Below are 22,526 nucleotides of genomic sequence, written 5' to 3' on the forward strand. Positions count from 1 at the left end.
TCTGTCGCCCAGGCTGGAGTGCAGTGGCAGGATCTCAGCTCACTACAACCTCCGCCTTCTGGGTTCAAGCAATTCTCCTGCCTCAGCCTCCTGAGTAGCTGGGATTACAGGCGGCCACCACCACGCCCGGCTAATATTTATATTTTTAGTAGAAATAGGGTTTTACTATGTTGGCCAGGCTGGTCTCAAACTCCTGACCTCAGGGGATCCGCCTGCCTCCACCTCCCAAAGTGCTGGGATTACAGGCGTGAGCCACTGCATCCGGCCTCATTTATTTTTGAGAAACTGTTTGCTAAATACTCAGAGCTGAATAACATTAGTTTGTCAGTCCTTCCAGGTAAAAATGGTATTCTATGGAAAAAGCGACTTAGTTTATTCAGCTCGCAATAGTCATACAAATGGTTTTCCTTGAGAGCCATATACTTTGGTATGCATCAGAAGTGCTTTTTGGGTACATCCATTTTATCACAGAATAAGTGGAGACTGGGTTTCACCATGTTGGCCAGGGTGGTCTCGAACTCCTGACCTCAAGTGATCCGCTTGCCTCAGCCTCCTAGAGTGCTGGGATTACAGGCATAAGCCACCGTGCCCAATCACAGAATACTTTTAAAAAATATATTCAAGGGTCAAGATTTAATAAAAGTAATAATTTGTAGTGCTTCATCAAGGACATTCTTAAGCAAAACTGGCATGTTTTAAAAATTGAGAAGACATAGCTCTACAGTATAGTAACAACTAGTATGGTTTGGTGTCACTACCTTGATTTGGTCTAAAGTACCTTAACGTTTTACCTACCATTGATTTGCACAATCACTTCAAATGTCAACACAGTGAAAAAGGCAAATAATAATATTGTTATGAAAATAGTTTAGTTTGTAGAGCCCCTGAGAGTGCCTCAGGAACCCTCAGGGGTCTGCAGACCATACTCTGAGACCCTCTACCGTAACTGAATGAGGTTACTGAGGGTGAGCGTGTAGAGTACGAAAAGAGCCTCTAAGTGAACCCTGAGGAAACACCATGTTGTAGGAAAAGGCAGAGGAAAAATAAACTGCAAAGGAGATAATGACAGCCATACGTTATTTGATAATATTAATAGTTGGTATAGGCAGCGCATGGTGACTCACGCCTGTAATCCCAACACTTTGGGAGGCCGAGGAGGGTGAATCCACTTGAGGCCAGGAGTTCGGGACCAGCCTGGCCAGCATGGTGAAACCCGTCTCTACTAAAAATACAAAAGTTAGCCGGGTGTGGTGGCGGGCACTTGTAATCCCAGCTACTCAGGAGGCTGAGGCAGAATCGAACCCAGGAGGTGGAGGTTGCAGTGAGCCAAGATTGTGCCATTGCACTCCAGCCCAGGTGACAGGGAGACTCCATCTCAAAGTGGGTGTTTAGTAAGTGTTGACTGTGTCCTAGGCAATTGTTCTAAGTGCTAAGCATTGAATCCTCTTTAGTAAGTTTATGAGGTAGGCAGGCACTACTGTTATCCTCATTTACAGATGAGAGAACTGAAGCACAGAGTAACTTGTCCAAGGTGACTCAACTAGCAGTGCTTACCAGGCAGTCTAGTTCCACTGCCAAAGAGGTAGAGGGAGAAGACTAGGAAGAGTATGGCAGTAAGGAAGAGAAAAGGGCATTTCAAGAAGGAGGTTAGTCATTAATGTATTTGGTGGGTGCAAAAGTAATTGTGGTTTTTGCCATTAAAAGTAATGGCAATTACTTTTGCACCAACCTAATAAAATGCTGCTGAAAGGTAAGTAAGATAAAGGACTGAAAAGCATCCATTTATTTTCACAATAAGGAGATCATTGACAACTTTGGCAAGAACAGCTTCAGTGGAGTTTAGGGACAGAAGCCACAGGGGAGAGAAAGGAGAGTTGTGGAATGAGTGGGAGTTTAGTTGTGAGGTCGGGGAAGGCCAGAGGGTGCTAGGGACCGGGAGGGCTGTTTTAAGATGTGAAAAACTTGAGCATGTTTAAGATCTGATGAGAAGAAAAAAGTTGAGAGTGAGGAGTGAGGCTGAAGGTAATAGAAAAAAGGAGGGATAAGTAGAATGAAATTTCTGATCAGTAAAGAGTGGGTCTAAAGCACAGGGAGATTGGTTTTAGATGTGATTAGTTTAGATTGAGTGGTTCTGATGCCAAAGTTGAGGACGTTGTTTTCTTCTTAGCCTAAATGCTTGAGGGTTTGGCTATTTCTACTTCTTTCCTCCTATATCTTTAACTGCTTTAACTCACTGCTGTGTTTTAGAGTCTTTATTTTACTGGAATTTCTTTGGTGAAGGTTACTACAGATGTCCAAAAATTGCCAAATCTAGTAGATATTGAAGTCTTTGTCTTGGTCTTTCCCTGATTTGATACAACTCCACCACTGACCTTCCTGTCCCCTAAACTCACCTTTTATGCTGATGTTGTCCAGGGTTCTGACCTCAGTTGTCTTTTAAGTTTATATTCCTTTCGTATGTAATCACAGCCACCCCCACAGATTTAGCTACCACTTATATTCTCATTCATTTGTATTCATAAATTTCTTCTTTCTCTCTCTCTCTATATCATACCCAAGCCCCTTTTCCAAGTGTATTTGCATCCTAGACAGTTCCATTTCAGTGTCCCATGGGTACTTCAGATTCAGCATACACAAAACTCAATTCATCTTTCACTCCCAAACTTTTTTTTATTTCATTATTTTATGTTTTGGAGATGGCGTCTCACTCTGTCGCCCAGGCTGGAGTGTAGTGGCACAATCAGGGCTCACTGCAGCCTCCACCTCCTGGGCTCAAGCAGTCCTCCTGCCTCAGCCTCCCCAGTAGCTGGGACCATGGGCACATGCCACCACACCCAGCTAATTTTATCAATTTTTTGTAGAGACGGGGTCTCACCATGTTGCCCAGACTGGTCTTAAACTCCTGTTCTTTTTATATGTCTACTTTGGCACTTAATATTTTTCCAGAAATTGATCTAAGCTGGTACTTCTCAATCTGGTCATATTGCTGCACACATAAAAAATAACATTTGTGGCTGAGTGTGCTGGCTCACGCCTGTAATCCCAGCACTTTGGGAGGCTGAGGCAGGCAGATCACTTGAGGTCAGGAGTTCAAGACCAGCCTGGCCAATGTGGTGAAACCCAGTCTCTACTAAAAATACAAAAATTAGCTGGGCATGGTGGTGCACGCCTGTAGTCCCAGCTACTACTTGGGAGGCTGAGGCACAAGAATCACTTGAACCCGGGAGGCAGAGGTTGCAGTGAGCCCGGATCACGCCACCACACTTCACTTCAGCCTAGGCATCAGAGCGAGACTCTGTCTCTAAATAAATACATAAATCACATTTGCATTATACAGTAAGGTATGTGAGGCCAGAGACTACAGACTAAAGGTTTCTGGCTACCCGAAGGCCCCATGGATCACCCTGAGAGCTAAGATCAAGATCTCAGCATAAGTATAGCCCATTTGTGTTACTTGCCACAACAGTTGAGAAGCTTAGTCTAGACTTTGCTTTTATTTGTGTATAATTCATATTCATCAGCGGTGTAAAGAATCACAAAAGTAGCATTGTTAGTATAGATCCTGTCTTTGATAGGAAAAAGCAAAAGCAGTAGGTAATTTCATCCTCATTAACCCAGGCTTAGGTCAACTGCTGCCATGTATCTGGAGAGCAGGAAAAGGGAAGAGTGAAATGATCTCTACAAAGTAGGACAAATCTAATACTGTCAGAATGGGTCACTAGACTCATGTTCCTGGAGTTACAGGTGGAAAGTAGTAGCTTAATTTTAAAGACCACTAAATGCCTACTTACTAAAATCTGCCAGGAAAGGAAAAATCTTGTCTGACAAATTATTTTAAAATGTGGATTGATCCTGGAGAAGACAGAAAGCCACACTAAAAGTATAATTTCTCAGTATCATCTAGCACAGCAGTTTTCAAACTAGGATCTCAGGACTCCTTTACAATCTTAACAAATTTTCAAGGACCCCAAAGAGTTTTTGTCTATGTGGATAGTACCTATCAATGTCTGTTTTAGAAAAAAAATGGGGAAAAGTACATGTTTTCTACATGTATTTACACATGTATAAAATGTCTACACACACACACATACATATATGTATATATATATATATTTTTTTGAGTTGGAGTCTCGCTCCGTCACCCCAACTGGAGTGCAGTAGCGCACTCTCAGCTCACTGCTACCTTCGCTTCCCAGGTTCAAGCAATTCTCCTGCCTTAGCCACCCGAGTAGTTGGGAATACAGGTGTGCACGACCATGCCCGGCTAATTTTTTGTTGTTGTATTTTTAGTAGAAGATGGCATTTTGTCATGTTGGCCAGGCTGGTTTCGAACTCCTGACCTCAAGCGATCAGCCTGCCTCAGCCTCCCAAAGTGCCAGTATTACAAGTCTGAGTCGCCACGCCCGGCCTATTTATTTATTATTGAGACAGAGTCTGCTTTGTCGCCCAGACTGGAGTGCAGTGGCGAGATCTCAGCTCACTGCAACCTCTGCCTCCTGAGTTCAAGAGATCCTCTCGCCTCAGCCTCCTGAGTAGCTGGGACTACAGGTATGTGCTGCCATGCCTGGCTAATTTTTGTATTTTTTGGTAGAGATGGGGTTTCACCATGTTGGCCAGCTTGGTTTTGAACTCCTGAGCTCAAGCAGTCTGCCCACCTCAGACTCCCAAAGTGCTGGGATTACAGGCATGAGCCACCGCGTCCAGCCTATTTATTTTTGAGACAGGATCTGGCTCTGTCACACAGGCTGAAGTGCAGTGGCACAATCACAGCCCACTGCAGCCCGGACTTCCCAGGCTGAAGTGATCCTCCCACCTCAACCTCCCAAGTTGCTGGGACCACAGGCATGAGCTACCACACCTGTCTAACTTTTGTGTTTTGGGGAGAGACAGGGTTTCACCATGTTTCCCACGCTGGTCTCGAACTCCTGGGCTCAAGTGATCCACCTGTCTAAGCCTCCCAAACTGCTAGGATAACAGGCACTGGCCACCGTGCCCAGCCCATATTTATTCATTTAAAAATAGCAATGGCCTGGGAAACATGGCGAAACCCTGTCTCTACAAAAAAAAGTTTTTTTAATTAGCTGGGCATGGCCAACACCTGTAGTTCCAGCTACTTGAGAGGCTGAGGTGGGAGGATCACTGGAGCTTAGGAAGTCAAGGCTGCAGTGAGCAGTGATCACACCACTGCACTCCAGCCTGGGTGACAGAGTGAGACCCTGTCTCAATATAAATAAATAACAATGAACTCACTACGTTTTATGAAAAATAACTATTTTCCAAAACAAAAAACTGTGAGAAGAGTAGCATTTTAACATTTTTGAAAATATCTGGCAGCTGTAGTCTCATGTCAGTGTCTGCATTCAGTCTGTTATATGTCATGTAACTTGTGGAAAGTTCCACTGTACTCTCATGAGAGAGAAAAGATTTTTATGAAATTATAGAATTATTATGAAGATAGTTTTGACCTTGTAGACCTACTGAAAGGGTCTCTGGATCCCCCAGGGGTCCCTAAACCACACTTTGAGAAGTGCTGATGTAGGAGAAATGATGAATGCCAGGCTCTGGAAATTGACCACCCTAGGTATCTTTTTTTTTTTTTTTTTTTTTGGAGATGGAGTCTTGCTCTGTCACCCAGGCCAGAGTGCAATGGCGTGATCTCAGCTTATTGTAATTTCCGCCTCCTGGGTAAAAGCAATTCTCCTGCCTCAGCCTCCTGAGTAGCTGGGGTTACAGGCACACACCACCACGCCCAGCTAACTTTTTCTATTTTTAGTAGAGATGAGGTTTCACCATGTTGGACAGGCTGGTCTCGAACTCCTGACCTCGTGATCCGCCCGCCTCAGCCTCCCAAAGTGCTGGGATTACAGGCATGAGCCACCGCGCCTGGCCCAGATACCTATTTTATAAGTTATACCAAATGCCAGCCTTTTCTATGATGTAGAATTAATACTTTCTCAAAAGCTGTAATTTCAAATAATTTCACTTTCTTCAGTAAGGTAATTCATTAACTGTGTATAACTAAATCTATATATTTAATTTTTATCACAAATTAGAAAATATTCTTTTCCAATCACATCTGGAAAATATAATAAAGCTTCATTCTGTAGCACAAAATAAACACTCAACAAGTATTTGTCAAATGTTCTTTTTTTTTTTTTTTTTTGAGACCGAGTCTCGCTTTGTCACCCAGGCTGGAGTGCAGTGGCGCGATCTCGGCTCACTACAAGCTCCGCCTCCCGGGTTCATGCCATTCTCCTGCCTCAGCCTCTCCGAGTAGCTGGGATTACAGGCGCCCGCCACCACGCCCGGCTAATTTTTTGTATTTTCAGTAGAGACGGGGTTTCACTGTGGTCTCGATCTCCTGACCTCGTGATCCGCCCGCCTCGGCCTCCCAGAGTGCTGGGATTACAAGCGTGAGCCACCGCGGCCGGCCGTCAAATGTTCTTAGGCTCCATATAGCTGGAACTGACTGGATATGAGTAGCTTTATGCTTTTCACCGAACTCTGACCTAATGAGGACAGGATGTGAGCTAATGACAATTCTAGATTATTAAGTCCACTCCATGATCCAGATAATAGTAATTTTAAAATTGGCTTCACCAAGGTGAGCAGAATGTAGACCTGTTATATCAAAGAGGATTTCTTGCTTCTCACTTTCTGCTGGAGGTACCAGAGAGTACCCAGACTGAAATATGTTTCTAGTGAAATAATAATAGCTATTCTTTAATGAATGTTTGCGAAGTGTCAGGTATTGGTGTAGGCATACATTGTATCATTTTATCTTTAAAATAACCCTGTGAGGTAGATATTATCTCCATTCTATGGGTATGTAACAGTCACAAGGTCTTTCAGCTAGTAAAATCTGTCTAACAGCAGATCCTGAGTTTTAGTCACCTGACTGCCTCTGGATTAAAGAAGCCTGGGTTATGGGGTAAGAGTAGGAATTGGAAAGGCTGTTTTCTGCCTTTGGATTTTCATGCAATTATGTCGATAGGAGAAAGAGGAGGAGACAGGGTTTTTAGATGATTTTTATCTCTGATACGGCATCAACTCAACAACAAAGAATGACGGCCTCATTTACTCTTTTGAATGCTGATTAATCTTGGGTCAGAATTGAGCTCCAACAGAACAAGAGTGTGTTTCACTAAAACATGTTGCTTGTCAGTTACTGAGCAACTGCTGAGCACAGTACCTTGGTAAATATAAAAGCAGTCTATTTGTGTTTACAAGGAGTTTGAACAAGAGTTGGGGATTAAATATTATTGGTATACAGAATAGTATACCAGTAAATGTAAATTAAGGTATCCACTGGCCTTTGAATGGAACTATTTTTTTTTTTTTTTTTTTTTTACCACCGGTGTAAAAGAGAATGTGTTACAGATGTGGCTAACTTTATGCTCTGAATAAATATTACCCTATGGCTCAGGAACTTTGGTGATAAGGTAAAACGTTTTCATAGAGGGAGCTAGTTTCTCGTTCTGTCGCCCGGGCTGGAGTGCAGTGGCGCAATCTCTGCTTACTGCAAGCTCCGTCTCCCGGGTTCACGCCATTCTCCTGCCTCAGCCTCTCCGAGTAGCTGGGACTACAGGTGCCCGCCACCACGCCGGGCTAATTTTTTTGTATTTTTAGTAGAGACGGGGTTTCACCGTGGTCTCGATCTCCTGACCTCGTGATCCGCCCGCCTCGGCCTCCCAAAGTGCTGGGATTACAAGCGTGAGCCACCGCGCCCGGCGGAGATAAAGTTTCTTATTCTCAATCCCTCCTTTAGAGATAATATATTCTAGATTCAAATGCAGCTCAAGAAAATAGGTCAACGGCACTCCATTTTACACCTCCCAGTCATATTTTCATTATGGGACTCCTTAAGATGCTAAGGGCTAAAACTGGCTTTGACTTATCCTGAAAGTGGCAATATAGAGCTTTTCCTAGTGCTGATGCTCATAAAAATCTCTGGTTGTGGGGGAGAGTGAGATCTTTCTTGAAGAACCAAGGAATAGTTCCTCAATTTTCAAAGATTCAAAAGTTAGAAACTAATTATAATCAATCAATGATAACATCGTAGAATCTTAGATACAGAAGAAAATCTTAGAAATCATCTCATATAACCTCTTTTTATTTTTTATTCTTTTTTTTTTTTTGAGACGGATTCTCACACTGTCGCCTGGGCTGGAGTGCAGTGGCGCGATCTCGGCTCACTGCAACCTCCGCCTCCAGGGTTCAAGCGATTCTCCTGCCTCAGCCTCCCAAGTAGCTGGGATTACAGGCGCCCACCACCACGCCCAGATAATTTTTTTTGTATTTTTAGTAGAGACGGGGTTTCACTATGTTGACCAGGCTGGTCTCCAACTCCTGACCTTGTGATCCTCCTGCCTTAGCCTCCCAAAGTGCTGGGATTACAGGCGTGAGCCACCACGCCCTGCTTTTTTATTCTTTTTAAAACTTTAAATCCTTGGGACTCTGCTTGATATAACCTCTTCTTTTAGATGATGAAACCAAGACCCAAGAGGTAAGTGATTTTACCAAGTTTATATGCCTTATTAGTAGATCTGAGACTACAATAGAGTGCTAATAGGTAATTTCCTTCTCACCTTTCCTGGCTCCTGATTTCTTTCTTCTTGACTCCTGAAAGATCTAAGTATTTCCATAATCTCTTGGTTAGGCAGGAAGGTGTCCAAGATCCAGGATATCTATATGCAGGAAGAGCTTAGTCTCAGTTCTACTTTTCCCTCCAATTAAGATCTTGGTCTTTTGATGTAAGGAAAACTGCCATTTATTAATCACCTCCTTTGTGCCAGGGTCTTTCGTATACATTCTGTCACTGAATACTTACAAGATTCTTATGAAGTAGATTAGTGGTTCTCACATTTTAATGGACATGTGAATCACCTGGGGATCTTGTTAAAATGCAGATTCTGATTTTGCAAGTCTGAGATGGGCTCAAGATTATGCATCTCTAAAAAGCTTCCAGCCAGCACAGTGGCTCACACCTATAATCTCAGCATTTTGGGAGGCTGAGGCTGGTGAACATTGTCACCATAAAGGAGTGATAAATGTTGAAAGTGATCGATATGGTAATTACCCCAGTTTCATCATTATACTATGTATACATGCATTGAAACATCACGTTGTACCCCATAAATACGTACAATTATTATGTGTCAATTATAAATAAAATTTTTTTAAAAAGAATTGGTCCTTGGGTTTTCTCCATTACAGATTTATTGCCAAACCCTGTGCACTCCGTATTGGCATCGAGGACAGTGGTCCTTATCAGGCCCAACCCAATGCCATCCTTGAAAAGGTGTTCGTATCTATTACCAAGGTAAGTGGGCAAAGAAACAGAGAGGAAAATTCACATAAGGCGTTGCTCCATGGGGCAGGGGAGGATAGAGAGCACATATCTCTCAGGGTAAGGATAGGATGGGATGATCTTTCATATTTGAGTAGTCCATGTAGCTATATGGAGAGCTTTATCCCCTCAGGGAAAACCTCTGGGCCGTACGTATGTCAAGTTTACATACGTAGTATGTTTGAGTTTTAGGCCCAGCAGCCACCTTTACCTCTCTTTCCCCAAACACATACCATATCTTGTTTTTGTTTTTCTTTGTTCCAGTTTCTGTCACTGCCTAGTTGTGTAATGAAGGTGGAGACAGTACTGATAGCCTTTGCAGTTTGGGTTGTTTTTTGGAGAGACAAGGTTTTGCCATATTGCCCAGGCTGGTCTCGGACTCCTGGGCTCAAGCCATCCTTCGGCCCTCGGGCTCCAAAAATCCCAGGATTACAGGCATGAGCCACCATGCCTGGCCTGCAATTTGGGTTTTTTTTTGTTTGTTTGTTTGTTTTGAGACGGAGTCTCGCTCTGTCGCCCAGGCTGGAGTGCAGTGGCGCAATCTCGGCTCACTGCAAGCTCCGCCTCCTGGGTTCACGCCATTCTCCTGCCTCAGCCTCTCCGAGTAGCTGGGACCACAGGCGCCCGCCACCACGCCCGGCTAATTTTTTTGTATTTTTAGTAGAGACGGGGTTTCACCGTGGTCTCGATCTCCTGACCTCGTGATCCGCCCGCCTCGGCCTCCCAAAGTGCTGGGATTACAAACGTGAGCCACCGCGCCCGGCCAATTTGGGTTTTTAATATCCTTTTTTACTCAGCTCGGGCTGGAGGAAGAGACAAAACAAGGATGTGTATAGATGAGCAGTACAGGTCCTTGATATGTAAGATAAAATTTCTTACTAAAAATGACTTTGGGATAAAACTTGGAAAGATAAACATCACTTGAGCCACTATGGCTATCATACCTTGTCACTCAGCTAGTCAATGGGATTGAAGGAGGGGTATGAGGAGACGGGTGTTCTGACTCTGGTTATACATTCACAGTATCCTGATAAGAAAAGGCTGGAGGGCCTGTCAAAGCAGCTGGATTGGAATGTCCGAAAAATCCAATGCTGGTTTCGCCATCGGAGGAATCAGGACAAGCCCCCAACGCTTACTAAATTCTGTGAAAGCATGTAAGTACGCAAGGAGAGGGAGGGAATAAGGAAGACGGTAGGATACAACTGGACTGAAGTTTTCTTTTTTGAACATCACTTCTGTTGTTAGGACAACAGTTAATGGGTATAGAGAACTAACTCAGCCTATTATAGGTAGGAAAGAAGGGAACTGGAACACTGATTCCCTTAAGTTTCTTGGACATGTTGCCACTAAGCTAGGTGTGGTTCTATTTTGTTCCCTTTTCCTAAATAGATTGGGAGTTAATCCTTATAACTGTACTTATGTAAGTAGATGTACTAACACATATATACCTTAAAAGAGGGAGTACTAGCTTGCTTGCTATAAGTTGACAGTTTTTAGGAAGTATTCCTTTTCTGGGAAATACTATTTTTCATTTTATTGAGCTTTTTCTTATTATCCTCTGAGCACTGTATTAGTAATTGTCATGTAAAGAAAAATGCTAGGGAGTCTGATGATAGAGCCTAATATTTTCCTAATGGAAGATGACACTGCTTTGGCTTTTTTTTTTTTTTTTTTTTTTTTTGAGACGGAGTCTCGCTCTGTCGCCAGACTGGAGTGTAGTGGCACAATCTCTGCTCACTGCAACCTCCGCCTCCCATGTTCAAGCGACTCTCCTGCCTCAGCCTCCTGAGTAGCTGGGACTACAGGTGCGCGCCACCATGCCCAGCTAATTTTTGTATTCTTAGAGACAAGGTTTCACTATGTTGGCCAGGATGGTCTCGATCTCTTGACCTGGTGATGCACCCGCCTCGGCCTCCCAAAGTGCTGGGATTATAGGTGTGAGCCACCACTCCTGGCCCCTGTCTTTGGCTTTTTAAGTGACAGTAGTTGCCCCTATTCTAGGAATTGATCCTCTTTCTCACCATAACTCTCTTATCCCCAAATTTGCTATCTTGACTTCTGTAGCCTCAGAGGCTTTGGTTTGAGTGGACATTTGTCTAACCTCTACTCTTTGCCCACCCAGGTGGAGATTCACCTTTTATTTATGTATATTCTGCTATGGAATTAGATTTCTCTGGTCGGTGAGTCTGAACTTTCTCTAGTCCTCTGTTGGGTTCTAATCATGCCTAGATCTCTAGAAGTAAGAGTTAAATACCTTTAGATTTTTTTTTTTTTTTTTTTTTTTGAGACAGAGTCTCGCTCTGCCACCCAGGCTGGAGTGCAGTTGTGGAATCTCAGCTCACTTGCAACCTCTGCCTCTTGGGTTCAAGAGATTCTTTTGCCTCAGCCTCCCGAGTAGCTGGGACTACAGGTGCACATCACCATACCTGGCTAATTTTTGTATTTTTAGTAGAGATGGGGTTTCACCATGTTGGCCAGGCTGGTCTTGAACTCCTGACCTCAGGTGATCCACCCTCCTTGGCCTCCCAAAGTGCTGGCTGGGATTTCAGGCATGAGCCACTGAGCCTGGCCTAAATACCTTTAGATCTTTATATTTCCCCCAACTTTTCTTCCTCTGTGATGCCCACAGCTCAGGTTTATATCCTAATAGATTGTCTTCTGTCTGGGGCCTGACTTCAGGAACTTTATAACTTTACTGCTTCTCCCCTAGAAGATACTAATAATGCTAGTAATAACTAAATCAGCATAATACTTAATGGTTTACAAAGCACTTGACAAAAACTGAAAGAGGAGAAATGGAATAAACCCTTTAAAGTGAGTGAAACAGGTATTATTCCTACTTTTTAGTTAATTGTCAGAGTCAAAGAAGAATTTCAGGGGGCTGGGCACGGTGGCTCACACCTGTAATTTTAACACTTTGGGAGGCCAAGATGGGCAGATCATTTGAGCCCAGGAGTTCGAGACCAATCTGGGCAACATGGTGAAACCCCGTCTCTACAAAAATTAGCCTGGCGTGGTGGCGTGTACCTGTAGTCCCAGCTACTCAAGAGGCTAAGGTAGGAGAATCGCTTGAGCCCAGGAGGTCAAGGCTGCAGTGAGCCGTGATGGAGCCACTACATTCCAGCCTGGGTGACAGAGCAAGACTCTGCCTCAGAAAAAGAAGGAAGAAGAATTTCAGGCTTTTTGATTCTTGAGTTCATGTTTTTTCCCCCATACCATACTGTTTCTCTCTAAATGATATCATTGTATTTTCAAAATATTACAGACAAAAAAACTGGCAGAACTAAAGGAAGAGACTAGACAAATATACAGTTGTATTTGAAGATTTTAATACTTTTCTCTCAGTAATTGACCTAAACCCTAGGCAAAAAAAAAAATCACTAAGGATGTAAAACATATGAATGACATGATCAACCAGTTTTACCTTACTGACATTTATAAAACACTACACCAACAGCTGAAGAATACATATAATTTTCAAGTGCATGTAGAAAGATAAACTAATGCTGGGCCATAAAATAAGTCTCAGTAAATTTCAAAATATTGAAATCTTAAAGAATCTGTTCTCTGACCATAATGGAATTAAATTAGAAGTCAATTTTTAATGAGAGACATGGAAAATATTTGGAAGTCGCCTGCATGCAGTTGCTCACACCTGTAATCCTAGCACTCTGGGAGGCTGAGGCAGGCGGGTTGCCTGAGCTCAGGAGTTCAAGACCGGCCTGGGCAACAGGGCAAAACACTATCTCTACTAAAAATACAAAAAATTAGCCGGGCATGGTGGCACGTGCCTGTAATCCCAACTGCTGGGGAGGCTGAGGCACGAGAATCGCTTGAACCCGGGAGGCAGAGGTTGCAATGAGCCAAAATCACGCCACTTCACTCCAGCCTGGGTGACAGAGTGAGACTCTGCCTCCAAAAAAAAAAAAAAAAAAAAAAAAATTTGGAAGTTAAACAACTCTTCTCAATAACCTGTGGATCAAATAAAAAATCACAAGAGAAATAAGAAAATATTTTTAATTGAATCATGCTAAAAATCATATCAAAATTTCGGGATACAGATAAAACATACTTAGACGGAAATTTATAGCTGTAAATGTTTATATTACAAAAGAAAGGTTTAAAGTTGATCTAAATTTCTGCTTTAGGTTCTTGAAACAGATAAGCAAAATAGGTTACAGGAAGGAAATAATAAAAAATAAGCAGAAATTGGCCAGGCATGGTGGCTCACCCCTGTACTCCCCTCACTTTGGGAGGCTGAGGTGGGAGAATCACTTAAGCCCAGGAGTTCGAGATCAGCTTGGGCAAGATGGCAAGATCCAGGCTCTATAGTGAGACCCCATTTCTAAAAAATGATAATAAAGTAAGTAAGTGGAAATTAATGAAATAGGCATTAGATAAACAATGGATACATTTGTGGGGTTTTTGTTTGTTTGTCTGAGACAGAGTCTCACTCTGTCTCCCAGGCTGGAGTGCTGTGGTGCAATCTCGGCCCACTGCAACCTCTGCCTCCTGGGTCCAAGTGATTCTCCTGCTTCAGCCTTCCGAGTAGCTGGGACTACAGGAGTACACCACCAGGCCCAGCTAATTTTTGTATTTTTGGTAGAGACAGATTTTCATCATGTTGCCGGGCTAATCTCGAACTCCTAACCTCAGGTGATCCTCCCACCTCGACCTCCCAAAGTGCTGGGATTACAGGTGTGAGCCACCACGCCTGGCCTGTTTTGTTTTGTTTTGTTTTGTTTTTTAAAGACAGGGTCTTACTCTGTCACCCAGGCTGAAGTGCAGTTGCGTGATCACAGCTCACTGCAGCCTCAACTTCCCAGGGTCAGGCGATGCTACCACCTCAGCCTCCCAAGAAACTTGGGACTACAGGCATGTGCACAACCACACCGGGCTAATTTTTGTATTTTTTGTAGAGACAGGGTTTCACTCTGTTTCCCAAGTTGGTCTTGAACTCCTGGGCTCAAGCAATCCACCCACCTCAGACTCCCAAAGTGCTGGGATTAACAGGTGTGAGCTACTGTGCCTGGCCATGGATAAAATTAATAAAGCCAAAAGTTCATTCTTTGAAAGGTTTGATTAAAATTGACAAACTCCAACAAAAAAAAGGAAATATGAATTATCAATATGGAAAGGGTTATACAGATCCTATAGTCATTGAAAGGATAAGAAGACAATATTATGTACAATTTAATAAGAAATCCCGCAGCAAAGATGACGTAGACAAACTCCTTAAAGGACATAATCATTATTCCATTAGAGATGATTACTTTTGACTTCTGAACGTGGCATGGAGATATCTTTCTTGGTTATCAAATGAATCATTGTCTTCCTGTATATATATTCCAGGTAGTGATATTTCCTAAAACTATCCTAAAGCTCTCACTGTTCTTATTTACCTCAAAGCATTGTTTTTCTATTTATAACACTCTGTTGTAGAAGAACAGTCTAGCTATTTATTGATCCTTTAGGGAGCCCTAAAATCTGTTCGGGGGCTTTCCTGTCTCTCTTTTGCCCCGGCCTAGAGAGAAGGGGATTATATGAGGTAGATCTTGAAGCCAGGTGAGAATCTTGAGGACTGACGTGGATTATCTGTTTTCTCTTAGTCACCTTGGTTCTGGGACATCCGACAGTGCTGGCATAACTATCCATTTCAGGTAGGATCTGAGTCGTTTCAGGATAGGGGTCTTGAATGTGTATAAGGTGGAGTGAGTGAGGGTCCTTTGCCAGTCCCCAGGACAGATGGTGCATTTCCTTGAGATTGAGGGATTAGGGACTGAGTCCCTTTAAGTCATATTCAGGGTATCTTATTTTTTATTTTTATTTTTTAAATTTTTCCACTGCTAAGAGTCATATGAGGTATCTATTCCTGAGGCCCCCATAGCAATGAAATCCAGTGAGTTTTTTGTTCTGATTTTCCCCATTGTATTCCCCCTAATTGGGCTAAAAGAAAAGCAGGTTTCTGGTATTTAATGAGGTACTTTCTGGTTCAGATGTCTTTTTTGTATCAAAGGTAACTTGGAATCCCAGTAAGAGCATCTTGGTTGTAACCTATACTAGAAATATGTCAAGGAACTGCTAAAGGGGTGGAAGAGAAGGCCTATGTGTATTTAATCCTGTGAAAAGCACTAATTGCCCAGAATCCTAGACATATTGATTTGATTGTGTTACAGTATGTGTTAACTATATCTCATCTCTGCAAGATGAGAGTTGAAGATGTGTGTGCAGAGGAGCAAGGGAAGAGGCTTAAGTCTCTACACCAATCCAAAGTCTGTTAGCTGTTGCATATCTTGGCAGATAATGGGGAGGAGAGATGTCTAATAATTTGGGGTATTGGTCCTCCAAGGCAGAGAAAGTTGGAGAGATGGAATGCACCTTTGACTAGCCAGTAATCTAACTACTTCTTTCTCTCTTCCAGCCTCTTTCAAGTGGGCTTTATTACTATTATATCATGGAATTGGCCTTCTATTGGTCCCTTATGTTTTCTCAGTTTACAGACATTAAAAGAAAGGTAAGGACGTTGGCTCCCTCAATTCCCCAACTTATTGCATCCTCCTTTCTAGCAGCTTCCATGACTGCCATTATGATGTATTATCTTCCCTGAGACTGCAAAAGGAGAAACTGGGTTTGATGGACTCTTAGCTTGTTGTAATGTTCCCAGAAATGAGACTGAATTAATGATGAAGTATATTTAAGACATTCAGGGAAGCCCCAGGATGAGAACAATTAACCAGCTAAGAAGCATACTTTTTTCCATATTCTTCTTTAAGCATCTTACGTATCTAAAGCTCAGGAAACTAGTCAGAATTGGGAGATAGCAATGCTTATTCAGAAAAAAACATCTGATTCCAGAAAAGCTGGATATGGCTTTCATATGGCATTAGGGACCCTTGCTCTCTCTGTTCTCCCTTTCTGGTTACCCCACTTACTCAAAGAAAGTCAATTGGAAGGGGTTTTGCTCTCTTCCTGCTATTGTTTAGGAAGCAAAGATTGAGAGAAGTGAGCTGACTTGCCCAGATAGTGACAGAGTTGGAAATGACTTAAGTTTTATACAACCCAATAGAAAAGGCAGAATCTTTACCTTTTTATTAGTGTCTACCTGAAATAATGTGGTTCTAGCAGCTCTAACCCTAATCTGTCACTAACTCAGGGTTATCTTTGATGAAGAAAACCAGGGTTAGCATTTATGGGAATGAATTAAAACTCACCCAGGTTGTTAGTGTTATCTAACATAGAAACTTGATACTCAATTTTTATGCCTTTTACTCTCCTATGGTCAGAAGACACAGGTCACTTTATTAAAATTTTATTTTAATTGTGATACATATAAGAAAGTTTGAAATACATATTTAAGTTTTAAAAATAATAAACTGAGAAGTATTTAATAGATGTGTCTGATAACTCAAGTATTTAGAGACTTCCCCAGGTCTAACTTGACATTTGAACCCAAGAGGAAATTAGAGCCACAAACCTTTCCCTTCTATTAGGTCCCTGTGGTTGACGTTTCTCTCATTAAAGCAGAAGAGTCATAGAATCGCAGGGAACTCTAAGGCTTGTATGTCTTACTGGGATGTTATCCCCAAGTGTCAGCTTAGCATCCATGCTATACGTATTCTGCAGTTACCAAAGGAAATTTTTACTTTCTGGCCTTTGAGCTGCATTAACATGGAGTATGGGTCAGTCACTGATGTAGGGAGTGTTCAGTTAAATGCAAGGTAGCCAAGGGAGAGTCTAAGCAGAATGGAAACTTTTTTTTTTTTTGAGATGGAGTCTCACTCTGTCGCCCAGGCTGGAGTGCAGTGGTGCGATCTCAGCTCACTGCAACCTCTACCTCCCAGGTTTGAGCAATTCTTCTGCCTCAGCCTCCCGAGTAGCTGGGATTACAGGCATGCGCCACCAAGCCTGGCTTATTTTTGTACTTTTAGTAGAGATGGGGGCTTCCCCATGTTGGCCAGGCTGGTCTCGAACTCCTGACCTCAAGTGACCCGACCACCTTGCCCTCCCAAAGTGCTGGGATTACAGGCGTGAGCCACCGTGCCTGGCCAATAGAAACTATTCTATATGGGGTGGGGTAAGATTCTCAGAGAATAATGCAAGACACTGAGTTGGCTGGTATTTCTACGGCCCAGCTTTTACCTCCCTCTTCAATTTCCATTCCTTCCTAGGACTTCCTGATCATGTTTGTGCATCACTTGGTCACCATTGGGCTTATCTCCTTCTCCTACATCAACAATATGGTTCGAGTGGGAACTCTGATCATGTGTCTACATGATGTCTCAGACTTCTTGTTGGAGGTAAAAACCCAATCTCTCTTTCTCCATCTTCTTCTTCTCTTCTTTTCTTCCTATGTGAGGACTGACTTTCTCCCCAGCTCAATTCTTTCTTCCTTTCTCCAGGCAGCCAAGCTGGCCAATTATGCCAAGTATCAGCGGCTCTGTGACACCCTTTTTGTGATCTTCAGTGCTGTTTTTATGGTTACGCGACTAGGAATCTATCCATTCTGGTAAGTGGTAGGGCTGCAGAGTTGTGGTAGGTGTGAGCCTAATGATACCTTTTTGCCAATTCTCATTTTGCCCATTCAGTTTTTCTGTTCTATTCTATTCTACTTTTGCCAATAGAACACAAGAACCCTATTGCCCTGCTTTTACCTTGGCCTGGGCTGACTTTTTATGGACTCTCATAGGACCTCTGCGGCCTCACACCGTATTTCTAGCAAGGTCGGATCCAGACTCAGAGTACCCAACTTGGTTGGCTTCTCAGGACTGACTCATCTCTGAGGAACAGTCCTCATTTTATGCCTAAGTAATTCCTTTGACTTCTTTTGCGCTGTTGATACAATTCTCAGGCCCTTCTTGCTTGTGTTCCTGCTCTGGTCCCAACCCTGACCAACACACACACACACACACACACACACACTCTCCCTTTCTCTCTCTCCCTCTCCTCTCTCTCCCTGTCTCCTTTCATTTCTACATTCACTGCTTTATGGGAATCAGCTACCTACTGTCCTATCCTATATGTGCCTGAGGAGCTGAGTCATTCCTAGGATTAGAGTCCCACTGCTGTCCTAATTTCATGAAACTCTGCATATTTGAAGTGATTCATAATGTGACTTAATCTATCAGTTCCTAAGATTTATATATCTTTCTCTGTCCCTAAGGATAGAAAACACAACAGGCTCCTCCCTTTGTTTACTTTCTTACTGTGGATGATGGTCCCTGGAACTTCAGCTGATAAAAGGGCTGGTAGGAAAACACACAGGGCTCTGCATCCGCAGGACTCAGCTTCATCCCTGTCTGCTGAGCTTTGACTCTAGAATCTGACTATTGGCCTCCCTCTTCTAGGATTCTGAACACGACCCTCTTTGAGAGTTGGGAGATAATCGGGCCTTATGCTTCATGGTGGCTCCTCAATGGCCTGCTGCTGACCCTACAGGTTCTGCATGTCATCTGGTCCTACCTAATTGCACGGATTGCTTTGAAAGCCTTGATCAGGGGAAAGGTGAGGATGAAAGATGGCTTCTTTCTTTGGGGTATGGAAGATAGGGATTACTCAACAGACATTCTCTCTCCATCAAACCTGGTGAGCCCCATCTACTCAAGCAGGCCAAGCAAAAAGCCTAAGGGTCCAAAGTATTCACCTCTTTGGTGAATGTTTTGCCTTTTTTATTTTAGAGACAAGGTCTTGCTCTGTCACCCAGGCTGGAGTTCAGTGGCATGATCATGGCTCACTGCAGCCTCAAACCTGGGCTTAAGGGATTCTCCCACTGCAGCCTCCCAAGTAGCTGGGACTATAGGTGTGCACCACCACGCCTGGCTAATTTTCTTATTTTTTGTAGATAGGGTGTCACTATGTTACCCAGGCCAATGTCCAACTACTGGCCTCAAGCAGTCCTCCCACCACGGCTTCCCAAAGCAATGGAATTACAGGTGTGAGCCACCACACCAAGCCTGTTTTACCTTTTTTTTTTTTTTTTTTTTGAGATGGAATCTTGCTCTGTTGCCCAGGCCGGAGTGCAATGGCAGGATCTTGGCTCACCACAACCTCCAGCTCCTGGGTTCAAGCGATTCTCCTGCCTCAGCCTCCCTAGTAGCTGGGATTACAGGCGTGTGCCACCATGCCTGGCTAATTTTTGTATTCTTAATAGAAACGGGGTTTCACTATGTTGGCCAGGCTGGTCTCTAACTCCTGACCTTGTGATCTGCCCACCTCGGCCTCCCAAAGTGCTGGGATTACAGGCGTGAGCCACCGCACCTGGCCTGCCTGTTTTACCTTTTAAGATGTGACTTAGATGCAAGAGGAAAGTTCTGCCTTCTTCCTGTCCCTTAGGAATGGCTTTTGTTAAAGGATGATAGGGTTAAGAGTTTTTTCAGAGATGGCCTCAACCATTTCCTATCTCTTACCTACCTGCTTCAGTGGATTTCATATTTTTCTTTTTGACATGGGGCCCTTTTCAAAGGAAATCATATGCAGAGCCGTATAAACTGTATAAAAGCAGATTGTTAAGTTGCCTAGAAGTGGTGTGTGGCAGTTCACAAGCCACCACAAGATGACCATGCTGTGATATTCAAGATATGGTTTATATAAAGAACTAAATACCCACCTCACCCCACTAGTGTATGAGGCAAGTGTCCTAAGTGAATGGGTATGTAGTGTTTCAAATACCCATCTTATGCCAAGAGCCAAAGAAAGGTGCCACTTAATGATAAACTCATAATTGAACTTTGCAAGTTTTGAAGCAGTCAGGCTGTAGTTAGTCGAAGGGCTAGGGCTTTCAGCCTAAAGGAATACAGAATCCCAGGCGTGGGGGGGGCTCTGCTTGAGCAGGTACTGACACTAGGGACCAAGTGATGGAATGTGGCTTTGATATTGATGATCTTCTGTATCATTATTCCTTATAGCTGCCATTGGCTCAGAACTCGCTCAGTGTGCCTGTGCATCTTGCTGTAGCTACTGGACATCTCTGTTCTCTCCTGCTTTTCTTTCCTGACTAGGTGACCTGTCCAGGAAGGATTATACCTTGTACTCTCCACTCTTTCCTCACCTCCTTCCTTTTTTCTATGCCTGGCGGGAGCTGGACAGTTTCATCTCTTGCATGTAAGTGTATCTGTGCTTCTAGTATTCAGTGAGGCATGTCCATCTGAATGTGGTTCTCTTTCCTCCTGCTCTCCTTTCTGTTCCCTTGTGTTTGTCTCAGAGCATGCCCCCTCTCCTGACTTTTCAGGGCCATTATTGACTAGAGCTGCAGTTGCCAGATTTTTTCCTAAACTGAGGCAAGAATTGAGTCTACTTTTTTGTTGTTTTTCTTGAGTCTCTGTTTACCTCAAATCTAGACACTCTGCCCTCTAGTGGAAATTTCCTAAAGGTCAGGTAATCAGTCATCTGAGTTCAGAGGTCAACAGCTATAATCAACTGTAGAAGACCCATCCAACACAAATTCAAGGAGCTGATCCAAAGCAAATGCTCAACTTCTTGGCAACAGTTGTTACAGCTGTGTTCCTTTTCACTTCCTTCTCTCCTTTACTTAAACCACATTTATTATCCTTCAGTTCTGGAGGTCAGAAGTCCGACACAGGTCTCACTGGGTTTCTGTTCTTTAGAGTCCAGGGTGGAGATTTTTTTTTAAATTTTTATTTATTTATTTTTGAGACAGAGTTTCGCTCTTGTTGCCCAGGCTGGAGTGCAATGGTGTGATCTTGGCTCACCACAACCTCCGCCTCCCCAGTTCAAGCGATTCTCCTGCCTCAGCCTCCTGAGTAGCTGGGATTACAGGCATGTGCCACCATGCCTGGCTAATTTTTTTGTATTTTTAGTAGAGACGGGGTTTCTCCATGTTGGTCTGGCTGGTCTCGAACTCCCGAACTCAGGTGATCTGCCCACCTCAGCCTCCCAAAGTGCTGGGATTACAGGCGTGAGCCACCATGCCCAGCCCTTTTTTTTTTTAGAGACAAGGTTTTGCTCCATTGCCCAGGCTGGAGTACAGTGGCACAATCATGGCTCACTGCAGCCTCGACCTCCTGGGCTCAAGAGATCCTCCTGCTTCAGCCTCTCAAGTAGCTAGGACTACAGGTGCATGTCACCATGCCCAACTAATGTTGTCATTTTTTATTTTTTGTAGAGACAGGGCTCTCGCCATGTTGTCCAGGCTGGTCTCAAACTCGGGCTCAAGCTGTCCTCCTCCCTCAGCCTCCCACAGTGCTAGGATTATTAGGTGTAAGCCACTGTGCCTGGCTCATGGTGGAAAAATTGAAATACTTTGCTTGATATGCAGGATAGTTTAGATTAGGAAATGCTGCTGTAATCCAGATGCTTCATTTGAAAATACAAAATAAAAAAGCCCAGGTTAATAAGCATTCACAGATGGTAGCATGATTAGAACTGGGATTCTTTTCTCATTGACTGCCAATCCATTTGTGTTTTTCACTATCTTGGGGATGCTGAAGTTTTTTTTTTTTTGAGACAGAGTCTCACTCTTGCCCAGGCTTGAGTGCAGTGGCACGATCTCAGCTCACTGCAACCTCCGCCTCCCAGGTTCAAGAGGTTCTCCTGCCTCAGCCTCCTGAGTAGCTGGGATTACAGGCGCACGCCACCATGCCCGGCTAATTTTTGTATTTTTAGTAGAGACAGGGTTTCTCCATGTTGCTCAGGCTGGTCTCAAACTCCTGACCTTGTGATCCGCCTGCCTCGGCCTCCCAAAGTGCTGGGATTACAGGCGTGAGCCACCATGCCCAGCCGGGGATGCTGAAGTTTCACAAGAGAAGTGATCCTGCTATTCAGAAAGGGAAGAAGATTGGAAAACAGTGTCATAGGATAGTGGTAGTTGAGCCCAGGAGTGGGAAACTACTAAAAAAGGCCTGTTATGGATCAGCTTTGGGGATAAAGCAAAACATCATAACCAATATGAATAAATGCATTGTCCACAACCACCAGAAGATAGAAGCATTGCTGACAGTCATATGTATTGTTCATGTTGGCCTTCCCTGTTCTTTGAAGTGGAAGAAGAGAAAGGGTGTCTGAAACCTAAACCAGGTCTCAGTGAATGATGTCAGTTCTCTTAGGCTGGTCCTGAAAGACACACTCCTCTACCAAAGTAGCTTCAATTCCACAGAGAAGGCCAGGCGTGGTGGCTCACGCTTGTAATCCCAGCACTTTGGGAGGCCAAGGCGGGCGGATCATG

At 43.5% G+C, this 22,526-nt stretch overlaps 1 protein-coding gene across 4 annotated transcripts in view; it reads left to right on the forward strand.

Moving 5' to 3' along the window:
* Positions 1-22,526, forward strand: part of CERS5 (ceramide synthase 5) — a 38,970-nt gene that overhangs the window by 15,101 nt on the left and 1,343 nt on the right. Inside the window, exons 2-10 of one of the 4 annotated variants that reach the window (XM_030816590.1) lie at positions 9,217-9,322; positions 10,373-10,503; positions 11,472-11,529; positions 14,959-15,009; positions 15,771-15,863; positions 17,518-17,646; positions 17,749-17,855; positions 18,694-18,850; positions 20,344-20,446. In XM_030816590.1, coding sequence (XP_030672450.1) covers positions 9,217-9,322; positions 10,373-10,503; positions 11,472-11,529; positions 14,959-15,009; positions 15,771-15,863; positions 17,518-17,646; positions 17,749-17,855; positions 18,694-18,850; positions 20,344-20,446 — 935 coding nt within the window. Of the gene's footprint in view, positions 1-9,216; positions 9,323-10,372; positions 10,504-11,471; positions 11,530-14,958; positions 15,010-15,770; positions 15,864-17,517; positions 17,647-17,748; positions 17,856-18,693; positions 19,070-20,343; positions 21,004-22,526 lie in introns of those variants that run through there. The other 3 variants (XM_030816589.1, XM_030816588.1, XM_030816591.1) reach the window with 3 other exon arrangements.

This window comes from Nomascus leucogenys, chromosome 8 (assembly GCF_006542625.1).
Source record: "Nomascus leucogenys isolate Asia chromosome 8, Asia_NLE_v1, whole genome shotgun sequence".
Lineage (NCBI taxonomy): Eukaryota > Metazoa > Chordata > Mammalia > Primates > Hylobatidae > Nomascus > Nomascus leucogenys.